The sequence below is a fragment of the Pagrus major genome, chromosome 21 (assembly GCF_040436345.1).
Source record: "Pagrus major chromosome 21, Pma_NU_1.0".
NCBI classification, from domain to species: domain Eukaryota; kingdom Metazoa; phylum Chordata; class Actinopteri; order Spariformes; family Sparidae; genus Pagrus; species Pagrus major.
In genome coordinates, this window is record NC_133235.1 from 15,330,576 (window position 1) to 15,350,667 (window position 20,092).

The 20,092-nt window shown below is 38.3% G+C and overlaps 2 protein-coding genes across 3 annotated transcripts; one reads left to right on the forward strand and one right to left on the reverse strand.

Moving 5' to 3' along the window:
- Window positions 1-144: 144 nt before the first annotated feature.
- On the reverse strand, window positions 145-6,481 carry txndc12 (thioredoxin domain containing 12 (endoplasmic reticulum)). The gene is made up of 7 exons (XM_073491895.1): window positions 6,314-6,481; window positions 5,072-5,132; window positions 3,403-3,455; window positions 3,052-3,125; window positions 2,810-2,879; window positions 1,575-1,658; window positions 145-1,439 (listed from the first exon to the last, which is right to left on the reverse strand). Exons 1-7 carry the CDS (start codon window positions 6,411-6,413, stop codon window positions 1,360-1,362), a joined length of 522 nt encoding a protein of 173 aa, XP_073347996.1. The 5' UTR covers window positions 6,414-6,481; the 3' UTR covers window positions 145-1,359.
- Window positions 6,482-6,885: 404 nt separating this feature from the next.
- On the forward strand, window positions 6,886-11,437 carry LOC141016561 (transcription factor BTF3 homolog 4-like). 2 transcript variants are annotated; one of them, XM_073490999.1, is made up of 6 exons: window positions 6,886-6,975; window positions 7,528-7,587; window positions 8,793-8,906; window positions 9,399-9,600; window positions 10,582-10,641; window positions 11,041-11,437. In XM_073490999.1, the coding sequence occupies exons 2-6, from the start codon at window positions 7,534-7,536 to the stop codon at window positions 11,085-11,087; spliced, it is 477 nt and encodes a 158-aa protein (XP_073347100.1). In that variant the 5' UTR covers window positions 6,886-6,975; window positions 7,528-7,533; the 3' UTR covers window positions 11,088-11,437. The 2 variants fall into 2 exon arrangements, with proteins under 2 accessions (XP_073347100.1, XP_073347101.1); XM_073491000.1 differs by lacking the exon at window positions 6,886-6,975 and adding an exon at window positions 7,033-7,079.
- Window positions 11,438-20,092: the final 8,655 nt, after the last annotated feature.

Below are 20,092 nucleotides of genomic sequence, written 5' to 3' on the forward strand. Positions count from 1 at the left end.
TTTTTAAGTATATAGCCTAATATTATTAATAATAATAATAAGCCTGATTTTTTTTTGTCCATGCATGCATTATTGCAAGAGAAATTCATAAAAAACGCCCTATCCCACTATTATTATCCCAGTACAACAACAAACACAAACAACTCAGTACAACAAACTTTATTTGCACACTTGGCTGTGTACATGTATAAAATACATCAAGACACTTAACCAGTTTTCATCCCTCATTCAAAGAGTTTAATAAGGCTGACAAAAGAAAAAAAAATAGTGGTGTCTAGAGCTGCAACGATTAATCGATTAGTTGTCCACTATTAAATTAAGCGCCAACTATTTTGATAATCTGTTAATCAATTTGAGTAATTTTTATGGAAAAAAACAAAATTCTGATTCCAGCTTCTCAAATGTCAATATTTCCTGGTTTCTTTACTCCTCTACGACAGTAAACTGAATATATTTGGGTTGTGGATAAAACAAGACCCTCGAGGACGACTGATCAACATTTTTCACCATTTTATAACAAAAACAACTAATCGATTAATCAAGAAAATAATCATTAATTGCAGCCCTGGTGGTGTCACTTCACGAGCATTAAAACAGAACTCAGAACAGAAAAAAAAAAAAATATGTAGATACAGCTATTACAGTAAGTATACAGAAATTGGCAGGATTCAATGAATAATATTTGAAAGACTGTGTATACTAAAAATCAGAAGTACAGAGTCCATGTTGTAGTGCATGGTAAATTCATTCACAGATATATTGAACATACTGTAGAGGATCTTTGGAAGCACATCACTGAGGGTGTTAAAATATTATCTTGTCTAATAGGAAGTACTGAGTATCATTGCTGTTGGAGGTGGAACATGATTCTACTGGTTAAGATGAATTTCAGTCGTCTACAGTGTAAAACTTCTCAAATAAAGACTTTCATGGTCGTCCGGTGACACAAAAAAGGCAAATTACTTGAAAGACTTGGCATTTTCTAGACATCAAGTGAGAGTTAATAACAGTTAACTTGGCTAGCTTGAGTTGGTTATATCCTCTACAGACAGTAGGTACAGTACATGGCATTTAATTAACAGTAGTTACAAATATACATGTTTTAAAACACAGACAGTGACAGGAACATGAGTTGTAGTGTTGAAAAAACCGTACAGGACAAAAAGTAGAACTGAAGAATCGAGGTGTTTCTAATGATTGGCTTTGCTCTGTCAGTGAGATGGACCCTCACCCTAAAGTGAGAGTGTAAATAGTGGGTGGGAGGTGGAGGTTTGTTTGGGGATGTTACAGGGCGTGTTGAAGCACCGCCTCAGGTGGAGGAAGTGTAGCCCTTACAGCGTGATGACCGCCTCCGCCTCCTCACAGCTCGTCTAGAGTGTGACCGTGCTTGAAGGAGTCGCCTGTAAGCTTCTCCTGAGCCTCTTTCATACCAGACACAACTGAGCAAGAGGAAGAGAACAAAAACCATGATTATCAGCTACTTATGAAGGGAACTTACATATTCATTGAGCTCAAGGTAGCCATGCATAATAAAATAATATTTTCTAGGTAAATGATGATAATCTGGATGTTACCTTGATCTGCGTTGCTGTAGAAATACTTGTAGTTTGGATTTCCGTTCTTGTTGGTGATTTCAGGATGGACTTTGCCGCTGGGATCTGCAAGAGTCAAATAAAAGGTTTGGTCAAGGCAAAATACAGCTGAAATCCAAATAATACAGGGCTGCAATTAGTCATTGTTTTCTTTATGAATTCATCTGACAAGTATTATCATCAATAATGAAAAATGCTTGTAAAAACTCCCCAAAGTCCAATTGGAAAGCCATTCAATTTATTATTATAGAAGACGAAGAAAACCAGCAAATGACTGGCTGACTGACTTAAAATCCAAACAATACAGGGCTGCAACTAGCCATTGTTTTCTTTATGAAATAATCTTGACAATTATTTTTGTCGATAAAATGTTAGAAAATAATGAAAAATGCTCGCAACAACTCCTCAGAGCCCAATTTTATATCTTCAAATTGCTTGTTTTGTCCTGCCTACAGTCAAAAATCAATTATTATTAAAGAGGACTAAGAAAACCAGCTAATATTAGCATTTGAAAATCTGGTAGCAGAAAATCTTCTGCATGTTTGGCTGCCGATTGATTTTCTGTCTATTAAATACTTGGGGGGAGGGTCCTTTTTCAATAAATTATATTCAGGAAACTGGAAAAGGTAGAGCAGATAAACAACACACAAAAAGCTTTTTCACTAAAAGAACCATTAAATCTGGGAAGTAATTTAGTTTGTGCTCTGTACATTGATGTTACATTCATTTCTCAAGTATCTTAATATAAAATGTCTACATTGAGGCATAATTTTCCTGTGATGTGTTTCTTTAATGTCCACACACTACACCCATGTTGTATTTAACACAACAAAACGTGATATTTGATGCTGCTTGATTTTTCATTCGTCCAATCAAAGCTCGACTTTTTCTACCTTTTATTTATTCTTTTATACACACATCTGTAAAGATTTGGGATGTTCCTGTTTCATTATTTTTATCTGTGTGTTGTCCAGTATGTATTGCAGTTAATTTCCAAATCCTTGATTGGTGGTTTGCTCTGAGAAATTCTGAAAAAGTGCAACATCTTGGCCTTTTCACTGTACCGCCACCAAGACAAAAACATGCCAGTGAAACTTGAATCCAGCCTACTGAAACTCTTATCAGACAGCATTTTTTTCAAGAATAACTGTGCAATTAGTCTTTTCAAAAGGAATCCCACAGTGTTTACATGAAGCGTGACTCAACCCCCTCCGTACCCAGGAAAAGAATCCGAGGAATGTATCCACCATCGGGGCTCAAGGCTTCATCCTTGGGCTCCTCCTCATCCTGTTCAAATAGGAGATAACTTATAATTTACAAGCCTGGAAACAAATCTCATCCTCGTGATAATGTACATGTTTGTTCATGTTTGTTCATGTTAGCACAATCATCCCCAAATTACAACTTATTTAAAATAATAATCCTAATTAACTGAGAAATACATTACACATGACCTTACCTCCAGGTTGATCATGACAAAGTTGTGTGCAAGCTCAGAGATTTCCTTGGATTCAGCGAATTTGGGCTTCAGTGCTGTTGTGAAGGCAACACAATGCAATTATTATTTACAGTATCTTCTTTTTACATCAAATCCAGTCATAAACATAATGATTATCATCACAATAAAGTACTGGTCCTCCGTCTTAATATCAATGTCATTACTTTAACAAACAATGTATGATTTGTTTAAGTAATGGCTTTTTGTAATTTACACACAGATAGAGTGGGCACATAACGGATTTATTGAGATGTGAAAGGACAGTTCCTGACCTGAGGTTTTTATAAAGAAAGAGAAAGAACAATGTTTTACCTTTGCAGGCTCCACACCAGCTCTTGTGGATGATGAGCATGATTGGCAGCCCACTGTCATTGCAAACGCACGTAAAGAAAATGAGTTAAGATCATATGTGAACAAGGGAACACTGAAACTAGTAACTCTGACTTCGATTGTCATGACTGACACTGAAGTAAAAAATAATTATACCCTCATAATGAAAAATCATTAACTACAAGCTACTGGTATCAACATGCCCGTCTGGAGTGGAAATGCAGACGTGGAGGTAGGCCTGGGCGATAAACCGAAAATTTACCGATACCGAAATTTACGACGATAACCGACGTCATTTTGCCCCTGTCGGTATATTCGGTGTCGTTTTTGTCTTGTTTGGCTGTGTGTGTAGGTAGGCTACCGGTATGTTCATGTCCCTTTAAGACGCTTGGCTGTACTACGTATACAGCGTGTGTAGTCACGTGACTCCACGCCATCCAGTCTGTTACAAGAAGGGAAAGAGACGGTGAGACGGAGAAAATGGAGCACACAGGTGTAGTGCCGAGAAGAGACTGCTTGCCGAAAAACGACTGCCCCCGACGGGAACGCGCATCAGTTCAGAGGAAGTGGGCGTAGGTCTACTACGGGTCAGCTGGCAGACGCAGCACCGAGAGAAATGTTTTTTTTACTGTGCAGTCCTGTAGCCCAAGTGAAGAGGCTACGGAAAAAGAACGGCGCAGATAAAAAAAAGTAACCTGAAGTTTCCATAATGTAGGCTAGTTGTCAACAATTGATGAGGGTAGATGCTTTACCTTGCCACTTTTATTGTTGTTGTTGTTGTTATCGTTGTTGCAATGTGATTTTACACCGCTTTGATCTATAAATAAAGTCATAATTCAATATCCCTGTTTCAGTGATTTTATAACGAGGATTAGCAAATCAATGCAGAAAAGAATGCAGGAGTGTTTCCACGACACATTAGATAGCAATCATATAATTAGTAAGTGCTATCAGAGGTGGGTAATAACGATTTACATTTACTTCATTACATTTACTTAATTAACTTTTTGGATAACTTGTACTTTTAAGAGCATAATTATGAATACAATAATGTAGTATATATAGAACTGTAGGCTAACTGTAACGGATTGCCTTTACATTCTGCATAACATTCTCTGTGTTTGCAGGTGCATGTACAGTGAATTTGGTCAATATCACTGTGTCACTCTGTAACTCTGGATTGGGAGGGGTTACATTCTCTGTCTTTTCAGCATTAATAGTAGAGGAAACCAGGTGCATGTACAGTGAATTTGGTCAATATCACTCCTTGCAATCCAGAGTTACAGGGTGCAGTCACTTTTCGGCAGGCCCTGTTGTGTGCTACATGTGTGAAATAACAACTATAGTCTGGACTTTGTCTGCAGTGTATCTGTGTAAACGGCTTCATTCAGCGTCTCTCCCTCCCCTCTGGCACCGTGAGTTACCATGGTTACAGGAACGCCCTGAAACTTTATAATGATGATCAATAAGAAGTTTTTAAAAAATGAACTTATCGTTCATTTATCGTTATCGAGGTGAGTTGCTCAATATATCGTGATATTGATTTGAGGCCATATCGCCCAGCCCTACGTGGAGGATTTCTTTAAAAGCTGTTGTAGGCCTCCCTCCAGGTGAATGTTTGCACAACAGGTGACAGGAAGTGTAAACTCACCTGGCCTCTGCTTCCTTCTTGCCATCATCCAGCGTCCTCCAGTGGATGTTATCGCCAAACCCTGTGAGGAGAAAGGATTAATGAGCACACCAGCATTGTGTAACTGGTATTATATTTCTACAACAGGGTGGGTCTGCCCTGAATACACATCAATACAAAGAACTGTGAGGAAACTGTGACAAACACAAATGAATGGTGGTAATTTAATATGAAGGTAGATAACAACTCTTCTGTGACATATCTGAATTTTTATTTTGTGTTTTGTGAATATTTTTCGTCCCAAAAAATAGGGCGCCATATTTAATTTGACTTTTATTGCACATCTATGCACATGCATATGTGCATCCATATCCCGATATCCCTCACTAATTTTGAGTAGTGCATTTAATTTTCTCCTTGCAGCGTGATTCAACCCTTGATACAGTTAATACAATTATGAGCTGTGACATTTGACAACTGATTGATTAGTTGATCAATAGAAAAATAATCACTCACCATTTTGATAATTGGTTAATCATTATAGTCATTTTTAATGCAAAAATGGCAGGAAATTCTGACACATGAAAACATAATAATTAAACTAAATATGTTTGGGTTTTGCGTCTGACAAAACATCACCTTGAGCTTTGAGAAGCTGGGATGACCTTTCTTTCCACTTTAAAAAGTTTAACTAAACGATTAATTGATTAATCTAGAAAATAATCAAAAACAAAATCAATAATTAATATTTCTGTAATACTTTGTTTTCCATTCATATTTCAGTCATACTTCTATGCTTGTAATGTGTAAAATAGTGACACTGATGCACCTTCCTGTAGTTGTTTTTTATTGCTTGTAAATGATTACAACTTGTCCCCTGCATATTGATTCATATTTGTTTAATATATTTACCTCTAAAGTTATTTATACAATATGAGCATATTGATTATATTCTGAATATAACGAGGATAAACGTTCTTATGGGTGAATAAAGATCTTAATGCAGTCTCAATGGGACAACCTTTAACATAAACTCATGTAAGATAGCATGACTGTAAAGTAGTGTTAGCGGCACCTGTGTGCTGATTAATAATTCATGTCTGGATGACAAAACACAGCTCGTCTCCCTCATTAAACTACCTGTCCAGGACACAGGTTTGGGATCCAGGATGCTGATACAAAGACAGCTAGCTCTCCTCTAGCGGGGAGCTAGTCGGCTCATGCTAGCTTCTGAATGTATATTAACTCAAAATATAAACTCACCTTTCCCGCTGGCTGCCTCGACAACCTGATGAAAACACGCCAAAGACAACAAAACCTGCACAGACGAAAATAATGCGATGTTTACTAGAGACGTTTGCATTTTGACTGGCCTTTTCCTCACAGCTAACGGCTACAAGATAGCTGCGGTGACTGTTCGCGTGAACTGAGACCCGGACGTTCAACCGGTGACATTTCACAATAAAAGTCCTGTCCAATGAGGTTGCGTGTGTGCCCCTCCCTCCTCCTCTTCCTATTGGTCAGCATCGCTGTTCGCATTACGTCACATCCAGATAACCGCGTGCTCCTGTCTGCGGCTTTAATTGGTCAAGTCAGACAACGAAAAATAGGAGAACAACCGGAAACTACCGCGAAAACAAAAGTTTAAAAGCCGAAAAGTATTTCACAAACACACTTAAGCAGGTATTTCACGTATTAAATCCCAAGAAATATAATACAACATATATGTCACCCTTTTTCGAGTTAATACAATCCTTTAATGTGTCATAAATATACCGTTTATGGGTCATACTGATTTTATTGTGACATTTTTGACAGGAAGTGTGTTTTATTGCGGCTGCTTGACGCGGGTTTAAACTGCGCTGCTCCAGCCTCATTAGTAGCAAGAACAGTCCAAGCGATTGCCAGTTAATTCCTTTTAAAAGGTAAAAAACGATTTCATTTTGGGGTTAACATCTGAGCTGATTTGTTTCATCGTTTGATTTGAAGTCGAAGTCCGCTGTTTGCCTCGCCAGCAACTAGAATTCTAGTTCGTTTATCTTATTCCTTTAGCCACTACGCTAATATTAGCTCAATTAGCCTTTTAGCTAGTTACCTAACGGCACCTAACTAGTTAGCAGATAGCTACGTTAGACGTAGCTAAATGTCATTTTGGAATTTGGTTCCAGATACTTTTCTTTATCAATCTACTTAATGTATGTTGGTCTACCGTCAGGATGGCTTCAGTATAACTGTCATTTGATCTGTTAGCTGTATGCTAGCTTAGTGCTAATGTGTGGAAATGAGGATTAATATAGCTCTGATTGCCCAACGTGTACGGTCTATTACGTTTCAACATGAAATCACGTGCTCCATCAAACTACATGATGGTTTCTTACCCGTGAAACCTGTAATCTCTGTTTGTCATTTGCTTTTATATGTTAAGCATGATAATATCATCATGCTAATAATGGTTTTATTTTTTCTTCCACAAACAGAACACTATGAATCAAGAGAAGCTCGCCAAACTTCAGGCACAGGTCCGGATAGGAGGAAAGGTACAGTCTGCTACTGTTTTTTGAACATACCAATAAATATCTTGTCACACTATTAGTGCAGTAATCTTTACAAATGTTATATGTCCAGTGTTGAAATGTGTCCCGTTGCTTGTTCAGTTGTTGCTCACTTTAAGGAGTGTGATGGCATTCAGCATCTGTCAGCACTGTCCTCCTGACCTCAGCATTCCCTTTATGGGGGACATTCATCTGTGGCCTCTGTGGCTTTGTGCAAGTGTATTGTGTGGTCTTCAGCCACACACTAGGTGGCGTTATTTGTTATTTTTGCTCTGACCGAGGCCTTTTGCCCTTTTCCAGACTGCACCACATTGACATTCTCAAATTCAATTACATTTACTCAATTTGAATTTGAACACACTGTTGGTAACTCGCAGCCACAAAGAGAGTTACTTCTCACCCATGAATTTCTGAGCTTTGGCATTTATCAGTTACAATTTATGGTGTATAAGATCTTTCTAAATATTCTGAATAATTTTAGTCACAGCCAAAGTTATGGACCGTTACTTTATACAAAAGAAGGAAGACCTTAATGTCTTATACTTCTACACCTCCAAATCCTGTGTTCAAACTAGTGGAAATTAAGTGGTAAAAGTCCCCTTTTCATACTGAGAATCTTGTATTTTATCATGTTGCCATGACGACAACTGTTTTCTAAGTTTATGTACTTAAAATAAGCGGTGACTTAAGTGTCATGTGGACTTTTAGGTAATCACTTCCCTTTCTTGATTACTGCATTTTGCTTACTAGTGCATCAGGAGCACCTACTGTTTCATGTAGTGCTTCATTCACTGTTGTTCATTGGAGGCATTCAGGTTGATGCAACTTACTTTGACAGCATAAGAAAGTGAACAAATGTATGGCATTCATACGGTTTAGTATCAACACTGTTTTGGGTAAAAATAAATAAATAAAATGCTTTAGTAAAAATTACTAGCACTTTAAATACTTTAAAACCTAAGTAAAAAGCTACTCTTTTCTTAACTATTTCTTGTCTTGGGTTTGAAAATGCTTCAATGTTCACAGCTAGAAATGAGTAAATGTTGTGTCCAAGATAGAATGGAAAAACTGTACCATTTTTAAAAAAAAAAAATAATGTGACCCAGTGGTATTACACTGTGTTTGACATTTTGCCCAATTCAGCTATCTACTCCTCTTTTGACATCCACACCTGTTCTTTCTTCCCTCAGGGAACAGCCCGCAGGAAGAAAAAGGTTGTTCACAAGACAGCGACAGCTGATGACAAAAAACTCCAGGGCTCACTGAAGAAACTGGCAGTGAACAACATCGCAGGGATAGAAGAGGTGAGCTATCAAAGGAAAACTAATGGCATTGTTTGGTTGTACTTGTACTGCTTTGACTTATTTTGTTGCGAGTCCTGATGAGAAGAGATAAAAGACTGGGAGAGCCTAATGACAGCGTTCTCACGTCATCTGGTTTATTTTTAGAGAGCTTTTATCCAAAAAGCTCCCACAAAGTTTTTCAGTTAAATCAAAGCACAAAAGACAAAGATACTAACCTGATGCACAGAATTAAATTCATGTTGTGGCTCAGTTTACTTTTTGTATCTTACAGTGAATTATTGAAATTGTTACTCTAATTTCAATAATTTCTGTTAATGGTTTATTTTTGGGTAGTTTTTTTTTTTATCCAAACCAAGGCTCTAAAGACAGTGTGTCCTATGCTATATACCCTTTAATATGCCACAAAAAAATTAATTAGGTGTTCAAACATAAATACTGTCAGGTATTATTGGCTTTAATTCTGATTGTGTGGTTATCGTTTGTACTTTTCAGGTGAATATGATAAAAGATGATGGGACAGTGATCCACTTCAACAATCCCAAAGTGCAGGCTTCTCTCTCTGCCAACACCTTCGCCATCACGGGCCACGCTGAGACCAAACAGCTGACAGAGATGCTGCCAGGCATCCTGAGCCAGCTGGGAGCCGACAGCCTCACCAGCCTGCGCAAGCTGGCCGAGCAGTTCCCACGGCAATGTGAGTACACTTACAACAACACATGTGCATAAATACTCACTGTCACATTGTCAGGATCCTCTGTGGTCGTGTAATATTAGTGATATTCATAGTATTATGTGGGCTTTCAGAAAAGTCAGTAGATTTTATGAATGCTTTCAACCACAGGACCAGAGTTCAGGGCTCCATGTGGGCAAACAATACACCCTACTGACATATAAATGAACTGGACATCAAAAGAAGGGAGTCATGGATCAACTTGCTTCAAACAGAAACACAGTTGAATATGCTGCCTTCAACATATCAGTGAACTTCTGCAGATTTGTGTGACAGCTTTGCGCAGCAGCATTTTGTTTGATTAGAATCACTGGAGAACCAGCGGAGATTACGTCTGTAAATATGACTCAGAGAAACTGGTTCAGCAGCAACGAAAACTGTAGAGAACCAAAAGATGGTGATAGAGTAAAAACTCCAACAGAAAAATATATATAATAGCAACATATGAAGCCTGTAAATTAAAGGGGTGAAGTATTTGTTTGCATTATGATGATCACCAACTGAATTTGCAATCCTTTTTATTTACCGCTGCATCGTTGGCAAAAAATATGAAATCTAGCGGTGAAGCCGGACTGTGAGATATGAACCAGTAAAAGCATCCTCTCAGATATCCAGCACAATTTTTGAGCTTCTAGATGACTGACTTTGAAGCAGTTGACCTTGGTATTTGCATGTAGATGGAAATGAAGTCATTAAAGAATACACAGGAAACAGGAAAAGCTTTTCCACCTGGCAAAACAACTAATCTTGTGATATGGCTGTAAAGTGAAGACTGATGAGCAACTACCAAAGATAATAAAATGCCATTTTTATGATAGGCTTTTTGTGGAAAAAGACTGGGACCTTTTGTTAACTTAAGTCTGCAGTTATTATCACAAAGTTTTCTTTTGCCAATTTTCAGCTCGACTTCTAATTCACTCCTGATTCTCTTTATATATTTTGCAGCCATGGACATGAAAGCAGTCAAGGAGGAGATTGCAGAAGAAGAGGACGACGATGTACCAGGTAGACAATCATTGCTTTCATTTATAACGATAATTTAAAGTGTTCCTCCTCGTGCTTTTTGGAGCTTATAATAAAACAATGCTAATTCTTCTGTAAAAGGTCATCTTTATAGATTGAATAAAGAATTTATTTCCAAAATATATGAAACACTACATCTGTTTGGGGTGGTTTCTATTTTGTCAGCCAAGCCAATAAGGAGTTTCCTCTGCATCTTTGTTTTCAAAAGGTTTATATCAACTCTCTGGCTCCAGAATGTTAGATATAAAGATGTTTTTTGAAAACAAAGAATTAAATCACTCGCTAATTGTTTCACAAATTGTCAGTGTCACTTTCATCAAACACTGTGGCTCTGCTCTCAGAACAACATCTTGATGTACTTTGTTGTTTTCTCTCTTACAGATCTTGTGGAGAACTTTGATGAAGCCTCAAAGAATGAAGCAAACTGACGAATCCTGTTTTTTCCTCCGTCAACCGTTTTATTTTTTTGTTACCTCCTTACGGACTCACAAAGGGCATTTCCTCTTGTGGGGAAACGGTTGTTAAAGGTGCAATGCATCATCTCCGGAGACGTGAACCACTTCGGGTTAGCCTGCCACAACAACACAACAACACGCAGATACAGAGGGTTTTGATTTCAGTAGGCTGTGGACACGCCGAGAAACGAGGACTCAACTAAGCTTTCTACATGGTTAAACATGGCTAGTATTTAAGAGATTGTATATTAAAGTGAATGAAGTATTCACTTTACAGTATAGTGGTGATTTATGAATTTAATAAAACATTTTTGGGCTATTAATGTTTGTCCTTTTTGTCTACTTGATTCCTCATATTTGTTTGTTGTTTTGGCCACTAGAAGAGTTCATGTCCACAGCTAACGGGGAAACAGCAGTATTGTATTTCCTTTTTATATGTAAAGTTTGTAACTGATGCACGTTTTATAAATAGAACAAAAAGCTTATGAGAAGCCCAACAGAGCGCCTCTTCCTCTACACTTCCTTGAATTCATAGATATCTGAGCTGGTGTGTAACAGAAGTCTGGAGGGTAAATAAAGATACATTTTCACTGCAAACAACCACATTTACATTTTAAAACTACACTGAATTTAGTTAAAACGACAACTGTTTACATCTATCAGTTGGATAACTTTGCTTAAAGGGGCTTTATGTAACAATTTGCAGCAATTTACATGCATAAATCACTTTTTTATTGCCTCTTCTCAGTGGGCTAGGGTAGCTAACCAAACGGTAACAGTAGCTAATGTTAGTTTATAAGAGTCCACAAAAGACCAGCCTCCAGCACAACAAAGAAGTTTCATGGAGCCCCTTTTTAAAGGATAAGTTCACTCAAAAATGAAAATTCAGTCATCTACTCACCCTCCCACCCGTCAAAAACAACAGAAAACATGAAATGGCTCGATGCAGCTCATCTGGCGTGATCCAAGTCTCCTGAAGCGCTGAGATCCCAAATTGATTTTAAAAGATGTTGTAAAACAAGTCCCAAGCTGCTTTAGTCGTTCAGGAGAAGGCTGCAGTGCTGTTTTGCTGTGAAGCTCCAGAAATGTTTGTGGACTGCAAAACTTAACTTTCCATCAGCTTGAGGGTGAGGAGATAATGACTGAATTTCCCTTTTTGGTTGAACTGTTCCTTAAGTAAAGGTTGTGAGAGCAGTCGATATTACATGTAAGTACATTGTCTAATGTTGCATTAAAATACAGCACCTGAGTAAATACTTCCACTGTAAATAAATTGTAATTTATTAACTACAAAACTACAAAATGTGCTGTTTTAACCTTACAAAGGTGAGGGAGTGCTGTCTATTGTATTTTATCTTGATTTAATAATTAGTTTGTGTCTGTTGGTCACAGTAATTGTGTTATTTCATTACATCACCTTGGGTTCAGGTAAGGTCAAGGGTCTTTGTGGATTATTTATATAGCACTTATGAATCAGTCTTGAAATAAAGGTTGGTATCGGCTTGATTTTCATCAGTAACAATTTGGTGTGTAAATTAGGAGGGGTTAGCAGTTTGGGTGGGTTGTACACATCACTGTCACATCCCGTTTCATTGATCACCTCTGACGCTCCTCTGCTGCATAGTGCTGATCAATGGGCCGCAGCTGTCAGTCTGAGCAGCGGAGAGGGAGCTCTGACAAGGTTACCCGGGATGAGTGTGCCATTTTGGCTCAAGGGTGTCGTGCCGTGAGCGGGACGGAGCTGTGGACCCGCCCCGGGGCTCAACACACCACATTCAGCCCGGTTTGAGCCAAAATGTCCCTGCTGCTGCTGTTGCTGCTGCTGCTGCTGCGGCTGGACCACAGTGCAGAGCGGGATGAGCTGAACCGTTCACAGCTGCGGCAAGACACACGGTGACAGCTGCACCAAACCGGAAACTGTGGGGTGTCGCTTTGAAAATAAAAGCTCATGAATAACTCTAGAGAATCTAAGAATAAAGTAAAGTCATAAAATACATAAAATACACAGTGGTAAGTATTATAAGTATAAACATTTAAAAAATATCCATAGTTCCAGAAACAAAAAGGCAGCTGTGAGGCTCATAAGCTGCATGTATATCAAGTTGGATATATTTATACAACTATATAATTGTATAACACATTTGGATGTAAAATCTTTAGTTACTTACCATGTATTTTTCGTTTATTTTTATTTTTCTAGCTATATGAAACATTGTCTTGTTGATTGGCTGTTTTATATCTTGACCCCATTGTAAATGACAATACGTCATCAATGTTTTTTCGCGGTTAAATAAATAATAATAAATAAATAATAAATGAATAAAAACTGTCAATAATGAGTGTTAGCGGAGTGTAATGCTAGACCAGTGGACCGCTTTTCAAAACTTGGTGCCTACATTACCCACAATGCAACTTAGCCACTGAGTGACATCACTAACAATTTATTCTTTATTCTACGTTTTTCACATATGGAGGAGCACTTATAAGCACACTTTAATGTGTAAAATTGGTGGAGCTGCCCTTTAAATGCAGTGGGGCCAGGTACAAGTTTCAAAGTAGGACTTTTATTTTGAAATATACCACCGGAAGTAAGGGATTTCCATCGTGGTTGTCTTGACGTTGCTCCTTATTTTTCCCGATATTAAACCTTGGGGGAGGGATCCTTGAGCGCTGTCGCACAACTACGGTAGACTACAGGCTGTACTTTCCGACTTGCGCTGTGTGAGTTGAGCAGGCGGCGGAGGGTCCACACGAGGATACTCTAAAATAGCTTCCAAAGGCGATTAGGTATGACGGATACTAACGGAGGGGCTCCGCGGGACTCTACGTAAAGATGAGGATTCCTCCGGTGAGTGACTGAATTTGTTTTCATGACATTTCACAGCTCTGTTGCTGCTCTAATGTTACAACCCGCCATTGCAACGGCAAGTGTTAACTAAGCCGAAGTCGGTGTGGATGGGTGCTGTGGTATTCAGTGTTTGTGTTTAGCTAACAACGCGGTGAGGAGGACCGTAAAGGTGGTGGTACGGTAACACTGTTTTTTTTTAAAAATTTTTACGTCAATTAACGTTACACAACACGTTAACGTTCTCCTGTGCACTACGAGCCGTAGCTTAACATTCATTAAAAGCGTTAGCAGCGAGGCGGGAAGCGAAATACAGCCAGACACTGTGACAAATGGACCGAGATAACCTGAGGAGGGGAGCTCTCAGGTCCCTTCATGGACGCTATAACTGGCCGTTAGCCACACAGCCCACCGAGACTGTCCGTCAGAGCAGCAAGTCGCTGCCGTCACTCGGCGCACGACTACCCGCTGAACCGCTGGAACCAACACTAGCTACTTCACCCCCCTCATACAACATGCTGCTATACAGCGGTATTAATTCATCTCCATTTTTTTAAAAACCTGGACCACGTTGTTCAGTCGACTTGGTGATAAATGTTTTGGAAACTTACTCGTGGCCTTTCGCGGATTTGGTGTGGACGATAAATTCAGCTAGCAGACCAGCTAATACAACTATACCCAAGTTCCTGTGCAAACAAACCCCAACTGTGTTGATTTTGTAGCTGTTCTGGATTAACCCACTGCATTTAATAACACAGAGTATTTCTCCATGTGTTTACCCAGTCTACCTGTGAATAATATTTACCATCTGAGGCTGTGTTTGGCCTGTAGGCAGCAGGCACAGCCACAGTGCCACTTATGGTTGCATAATCCAAGCTAATGGTCATCTATCTGCTCCTGAGAGTTGGTTTGGTGGCATGTCTTTTGCATTTACCTCATCGTTTTGGTCACGGGGCCTTAGTCAAGCTCTGGAGGTGGATTTATGAAGAGGTGGGCCCATCCCAGTTCCACCTTGAATAGTCATCATGACCAGTGAGGAATTTGAATTTGTCCCTGAAGAGAAAGCCAGATCAGATTATTAATATGGTGTGTTTTCTCACATTCACATTACTGTAAGGGTGGTTTCACACCCATCATTTTCTTGTCTGGTCTTGCTTGGCATCCCCTCATTCTGAATGTGAAACATAGACAGGACATGTGATCAGGGTTTTTACCTGTAGCAGGAGAACATGATATCCCACTACATCTTCAAGTGGCATTAAAACACAGGGAGGGGGGAGCTGATTGCGTAGATCCAACAGGCGCCCATGCAAAGACAGGCTCTCATGTGTGCAGAGACTTCCCTGATGTAGGTTACTGTATGCTTTCACAAAGTATTAGTCTCTCCAGGGTGGCAGCCCAGCAGCCTGTCTCCTTTTGCTGCTTTTTTTCTGTCTTGTGGTGGTTAAATGTAGATCAAAACATAAGGGAGAAAAAGAAGATCATAATAGCTTTTGACACTTGCTGTGAAGCAGAGCAGCTCTTTGTAACAGGACGACAGCTACTCTACTTTACCTCTCCTTCTTCAATTCTCAATGGATTTTCCCTCTGAACCTCTCTTGTCAAAGAAATTATCTTTTTTTCAGAAAGTGCGACCTTTAGGAGGAAACAAACCTGTGGCATGTTTTCTTTTATTTGTTTGCTTTAATGTCTCAAATCTCTCACAGTATTTGGAAATTATGATACAAAGAACTTGCTGGAGGAGGTAGGACAACTCCCACTGTACTCCCAGTCAGGGCGTTAATCATTACATAATAATGTGTCTCAGTCATGCGATCATGTTGTTAGAAAGTGATGTCAGTCCATTCTTAAAGAGAGGAAGTGATCATTTGAGGTTTCCTGTGTTCACCCTGAGTAGACGGCGTCTGGAGCACGGCTCGATCTAAAAACAGTGTTTATCAGGATGTGAGCTGGGAAATTTGTAGCACCACAAAAAAGGAACAGTACAAAAACTTCTATTTACAAGGAAACGTCTATTTACAAGTTATGCAGCCATTATCACTTTCATAAAGAGAAGTTGCAGATAAGGAGGGTTTCCTCTGATCCAAAACCCCCGCTGAGCCATGACGCTGCTGTAAATGTAGAGTTCCAACTAACAGTTATTTTTATTAATGATTTTTTCCCTCTTGATGAATCATTTTGTCAATAACATTTTTGGAAAGTAGTGGAACATTTCTAATTTCCAAGAGCCCAAAGGTATTCAAGTTGCTTGTTTTTATTTGACCAGCAGTTCAAAATGGAGCTGCAACTAACCCTTATTTTCGTCTGTGTCTATTATTTTCCTGAATAATCATCAATCATTTAGTGTATAAACGCTGTAATAAGGGGCGATCTGATGATTTTAGATGTTATCGATAGTGAAGGCGTCCACAATCTATTTTCCAGCAAACTGTAGATATTTTTTGTATTTAATGTCCTCTTACTTATGTTTTCAAACTTCACATATCTCATTGACTAGCTGATCCATGCTATGTAGTAAATAGTTGACAATTCATTTTCTGTTGATTGACCAAACAGTAAATTGACTATTTGTTGCAGCTATAATCCTATAATTTAACTAAAATATATTCAATTTACTATCTGTCACATTTGAAAAACAATAACTAATGGTTGATAGACGCAAATCAAAAAGTTGTTTCAACACTATTTATACATATTATTGTTAAAGCTGTTTTACTGTTAGTAGTAAATCTTAGTTACACACTAAGTAACTGTTGCTACCGCCTTCTTTCATAACCTTGTTTTCATGAAGTATCTCTGTATAAAAGGGAACGCAAAATGATAAAGTCTATGTCAACGATATGTCAAACACATTCTGAGCATGCATGGTGAGTGAGTTTATTCTATTCGAATAAAAATGATTGTAAAAGATCGTAAAGTTGTGATTAGACTTGGTTGTGCTCAGGAAGAATTTACTTTGGTGCCAAACAAACTTGTAGTCTGCCGTTGTTGTCGTTGTTGTTGTTGTTGTTGTTGTTTCAGGTGCATGCTCACACACAAAACAACAATGGGCATGTGCAAATTGTAGTTGTGATGTCATTGTTTCAAAACTTGTCCACACAGAAAATGGAGTTCTGAAAATATCTGCAACTTAGAAGGCGTTTTAGATAATCTCAGTTTTAGTGACATAAACGCTGTTTGCGTGTGGATGATGGTTTTGCAAAATATCTGCATACTTGTAGACAAGATTGAAGCATCATTTCAAGTGCTGATTGAAGGATACCAAGATGTTGTAAACAGAGGAGTACAGTGACGTCTACCCAAACACCCTCCACGATAGAATAAGTAGTAGCAGTAGGCCTTCAGGAGGTTATGCGTCAGGACTGCGTCACACCATTCATTTAATGCACAGCTTGACGTGATTAATCCCGTTGAAAGCCTCCTCCTCATCACTCATTGTAACATATGCAATGAATAAGCTTAAAACACATTGCCCATGATACATGTTGCCAATACACTCCTCAGAATTAGTTAGGGATATTGGGATATTTTAGTGTTTCACTTGATTGTTTATTCTGTGACATATCTGAATTTGTATTTTGTGAATATTATTGGTCCCCAAAAATAATGTGACACATTTCATTTGACTTTATTGCATATCCATGCACATGAATATATGCACCCATATCCCAGTATCCCTAACTAACTTTTGAGTAGTGTATGTTGACAAAATTAGAAATAATAACTGAGACATTATTTATATAAATATGTCTCTATAATGAACTTGTGTTTTGAGCATTACAGTTCATTCCTGACCTTGGGGTCAGTATGTGCAACTAAATAATCTTAATTTAATATCTTACAAGCAGATCATATGGTCTTCTCTTCACCATGTCCACACCTGATCCAGTTAACCAGACTTTGAACTGTGACTGAAACTAAGATAAAAGTGTACGTTGAGCTGAGATTATTTTGTTACACACGTAGTGTTTTTTTTTTTTTTAATACAATAGCGTTAAGTTCAAAATGAAAGCAAAAATATAATGCCTAAGCTTTAAGAGACACTGGCAATGTTTTATACATTTGTAATAAGCTTCATTTGCTATTTGTTGATAATTATTTCACTTTTTTATACTCTTGGTTTGTATGTGCATTAGGAATAATTACTGTATTGATTGTATTCACACCTTAACTCGTTTTCTATGTTTATATCATCCTTTATTTACAAAACATCTTTTCATTGCTGGTAACTCAAGAGTGTGGGCTCTCTGTATGCCACTGTCTGGCGACAGCTGGTTATGATGCCTCTTATGCTCTCTTAAATCCTTGACGAGCAGAGACCAAGTCTGAACACTTAGGAACATTTACTGTATGCAGTACATTTATTCTTAATTTGAATAAGAAATCTAGGTCACTCTCTAAATTTAGCTGTATTTAAGACTGAAATTTTAATCTTGAATAGCTTTATAAATTTTGGCGCAGCTTTTTTTTTTTTTTGCAGTTTCTTGACAAATATTTTTACTTGGCACGTTGAAACCATTTGTACACCAAAGCAGTGTGTATATGCAGGCTTTTTTTTAATGAAGATAAACCTGCTAAAAATAGGGGATTGACACCTTTTCCCATTACAAGTAATAAGTTTGTTTTTTATTTTGTTTTCTGGTGTGTCACATTTGACAGGGGTTGCTGTGATTACTTTTCTAAATCTTTTACGCCAGTCTCTCTTTCAAAAATCATCGTCGACTAAACGATGATCAAGCACTGCTTGAATGGAGACGGATGGAAAAGTATTTACCCACCAACGTCCAAAACTTCAATGGATGCTGTAAAAGGGGTGGAAATGAGCGTGTCCACCCAGGTGTCACGTTTCTGTCACTGCCGATTAAAACCTGTGACTGTTGCAGACTCATTTGAACTGGGAATGATTCCAGATTGTACCCTTTCTCATTGAAGAAAAAAAGCCAGCTGTTTGTGGGTGTTAGTGGTTTTTTTGTCCAGTGTTAAAGGGCTATAAGAGAAGCACAGGTGGAATTGTTAACAATAATGATGGGATATTGAAGGCGCCCATGCCAGTGAGGCAGCATGTACACTCCCACAATCCTTAATTGTGCATTCAAATGCTGTTATACCATTATTAATGATATTGCACCTGTAGTTTCCTTGCGGTGATAATCAAAATGTACGCTGTGAAAAGGGCCTCTTATATAACACCAGGCCTTAATGTGTGAGTGCAATAGAAAACACCATCCTCATGCAAGAAAGGATGGGAAGTATAATTCAACTTAACCAGATCCAAAATGTTTTTATATATATAATATACATATATTACATAAGAAATGATTGTAAGGGAATTCCACTTGATTGTTGAGGAAGTGTATGCAGCCGCCCTCACAGGAAACAACAACAGGAAACAGAGTCAGTCTTGTTCTGACAGAGAGGACTTGGTGAACTGTTGTAGCATTCCAGTTAGTCTGAGCTTCCTCACTGTTTATGCCCTTGTCTTATTTAATTTCGCTGCCATGACAGGATGTCCAGTCAGGCATGGTTTATCGTGTAAGTAGTCTGTGAGGCCATTTCATTATTAGCATGTCTTGCTTACACTGGAGGCTGGAAAAATGCTGGAGCATGGCCACAGTGACTGGGGATCAACTGCAGTTTGCTTGATTTAAAAATAGAATAGAGACGTAGGACTTGTTTTCAATCATGTTTCAAAATCATATGTGACTTATGACCCTTGTTTGTGTTTTACCATTTTTCATTTATGCTGTTTACTTTCATTGTATTGACACACAAATGAAGAAGGCCACGTTTTATAATGAATGGGTTTTGGACTGTTGGTTGGACAAAAGAAGTAATTGAAGAAGTCCCATTGGACCTACGTGATGGACATTTTTTAAACTATTTTCTGACATTTCATTAGCAATGCTAAAATTAGCCTATTCTCACTAAACACAAACTGCAGCTGCGACTGATGTAACTGTAATTAGTTCTGCGGGTATATGTTCATTAAAAAGCCTGTCTAGATAATTACATTATCAATTGATCGCACATATGTTATCGCTCATATCTTGTTATCAAATTATCGATATTGCCCATTGGGTTTATATTTAATTTGTATCCATTTAATTTATTGTTTTGGTTGTGTGGTTGTCTT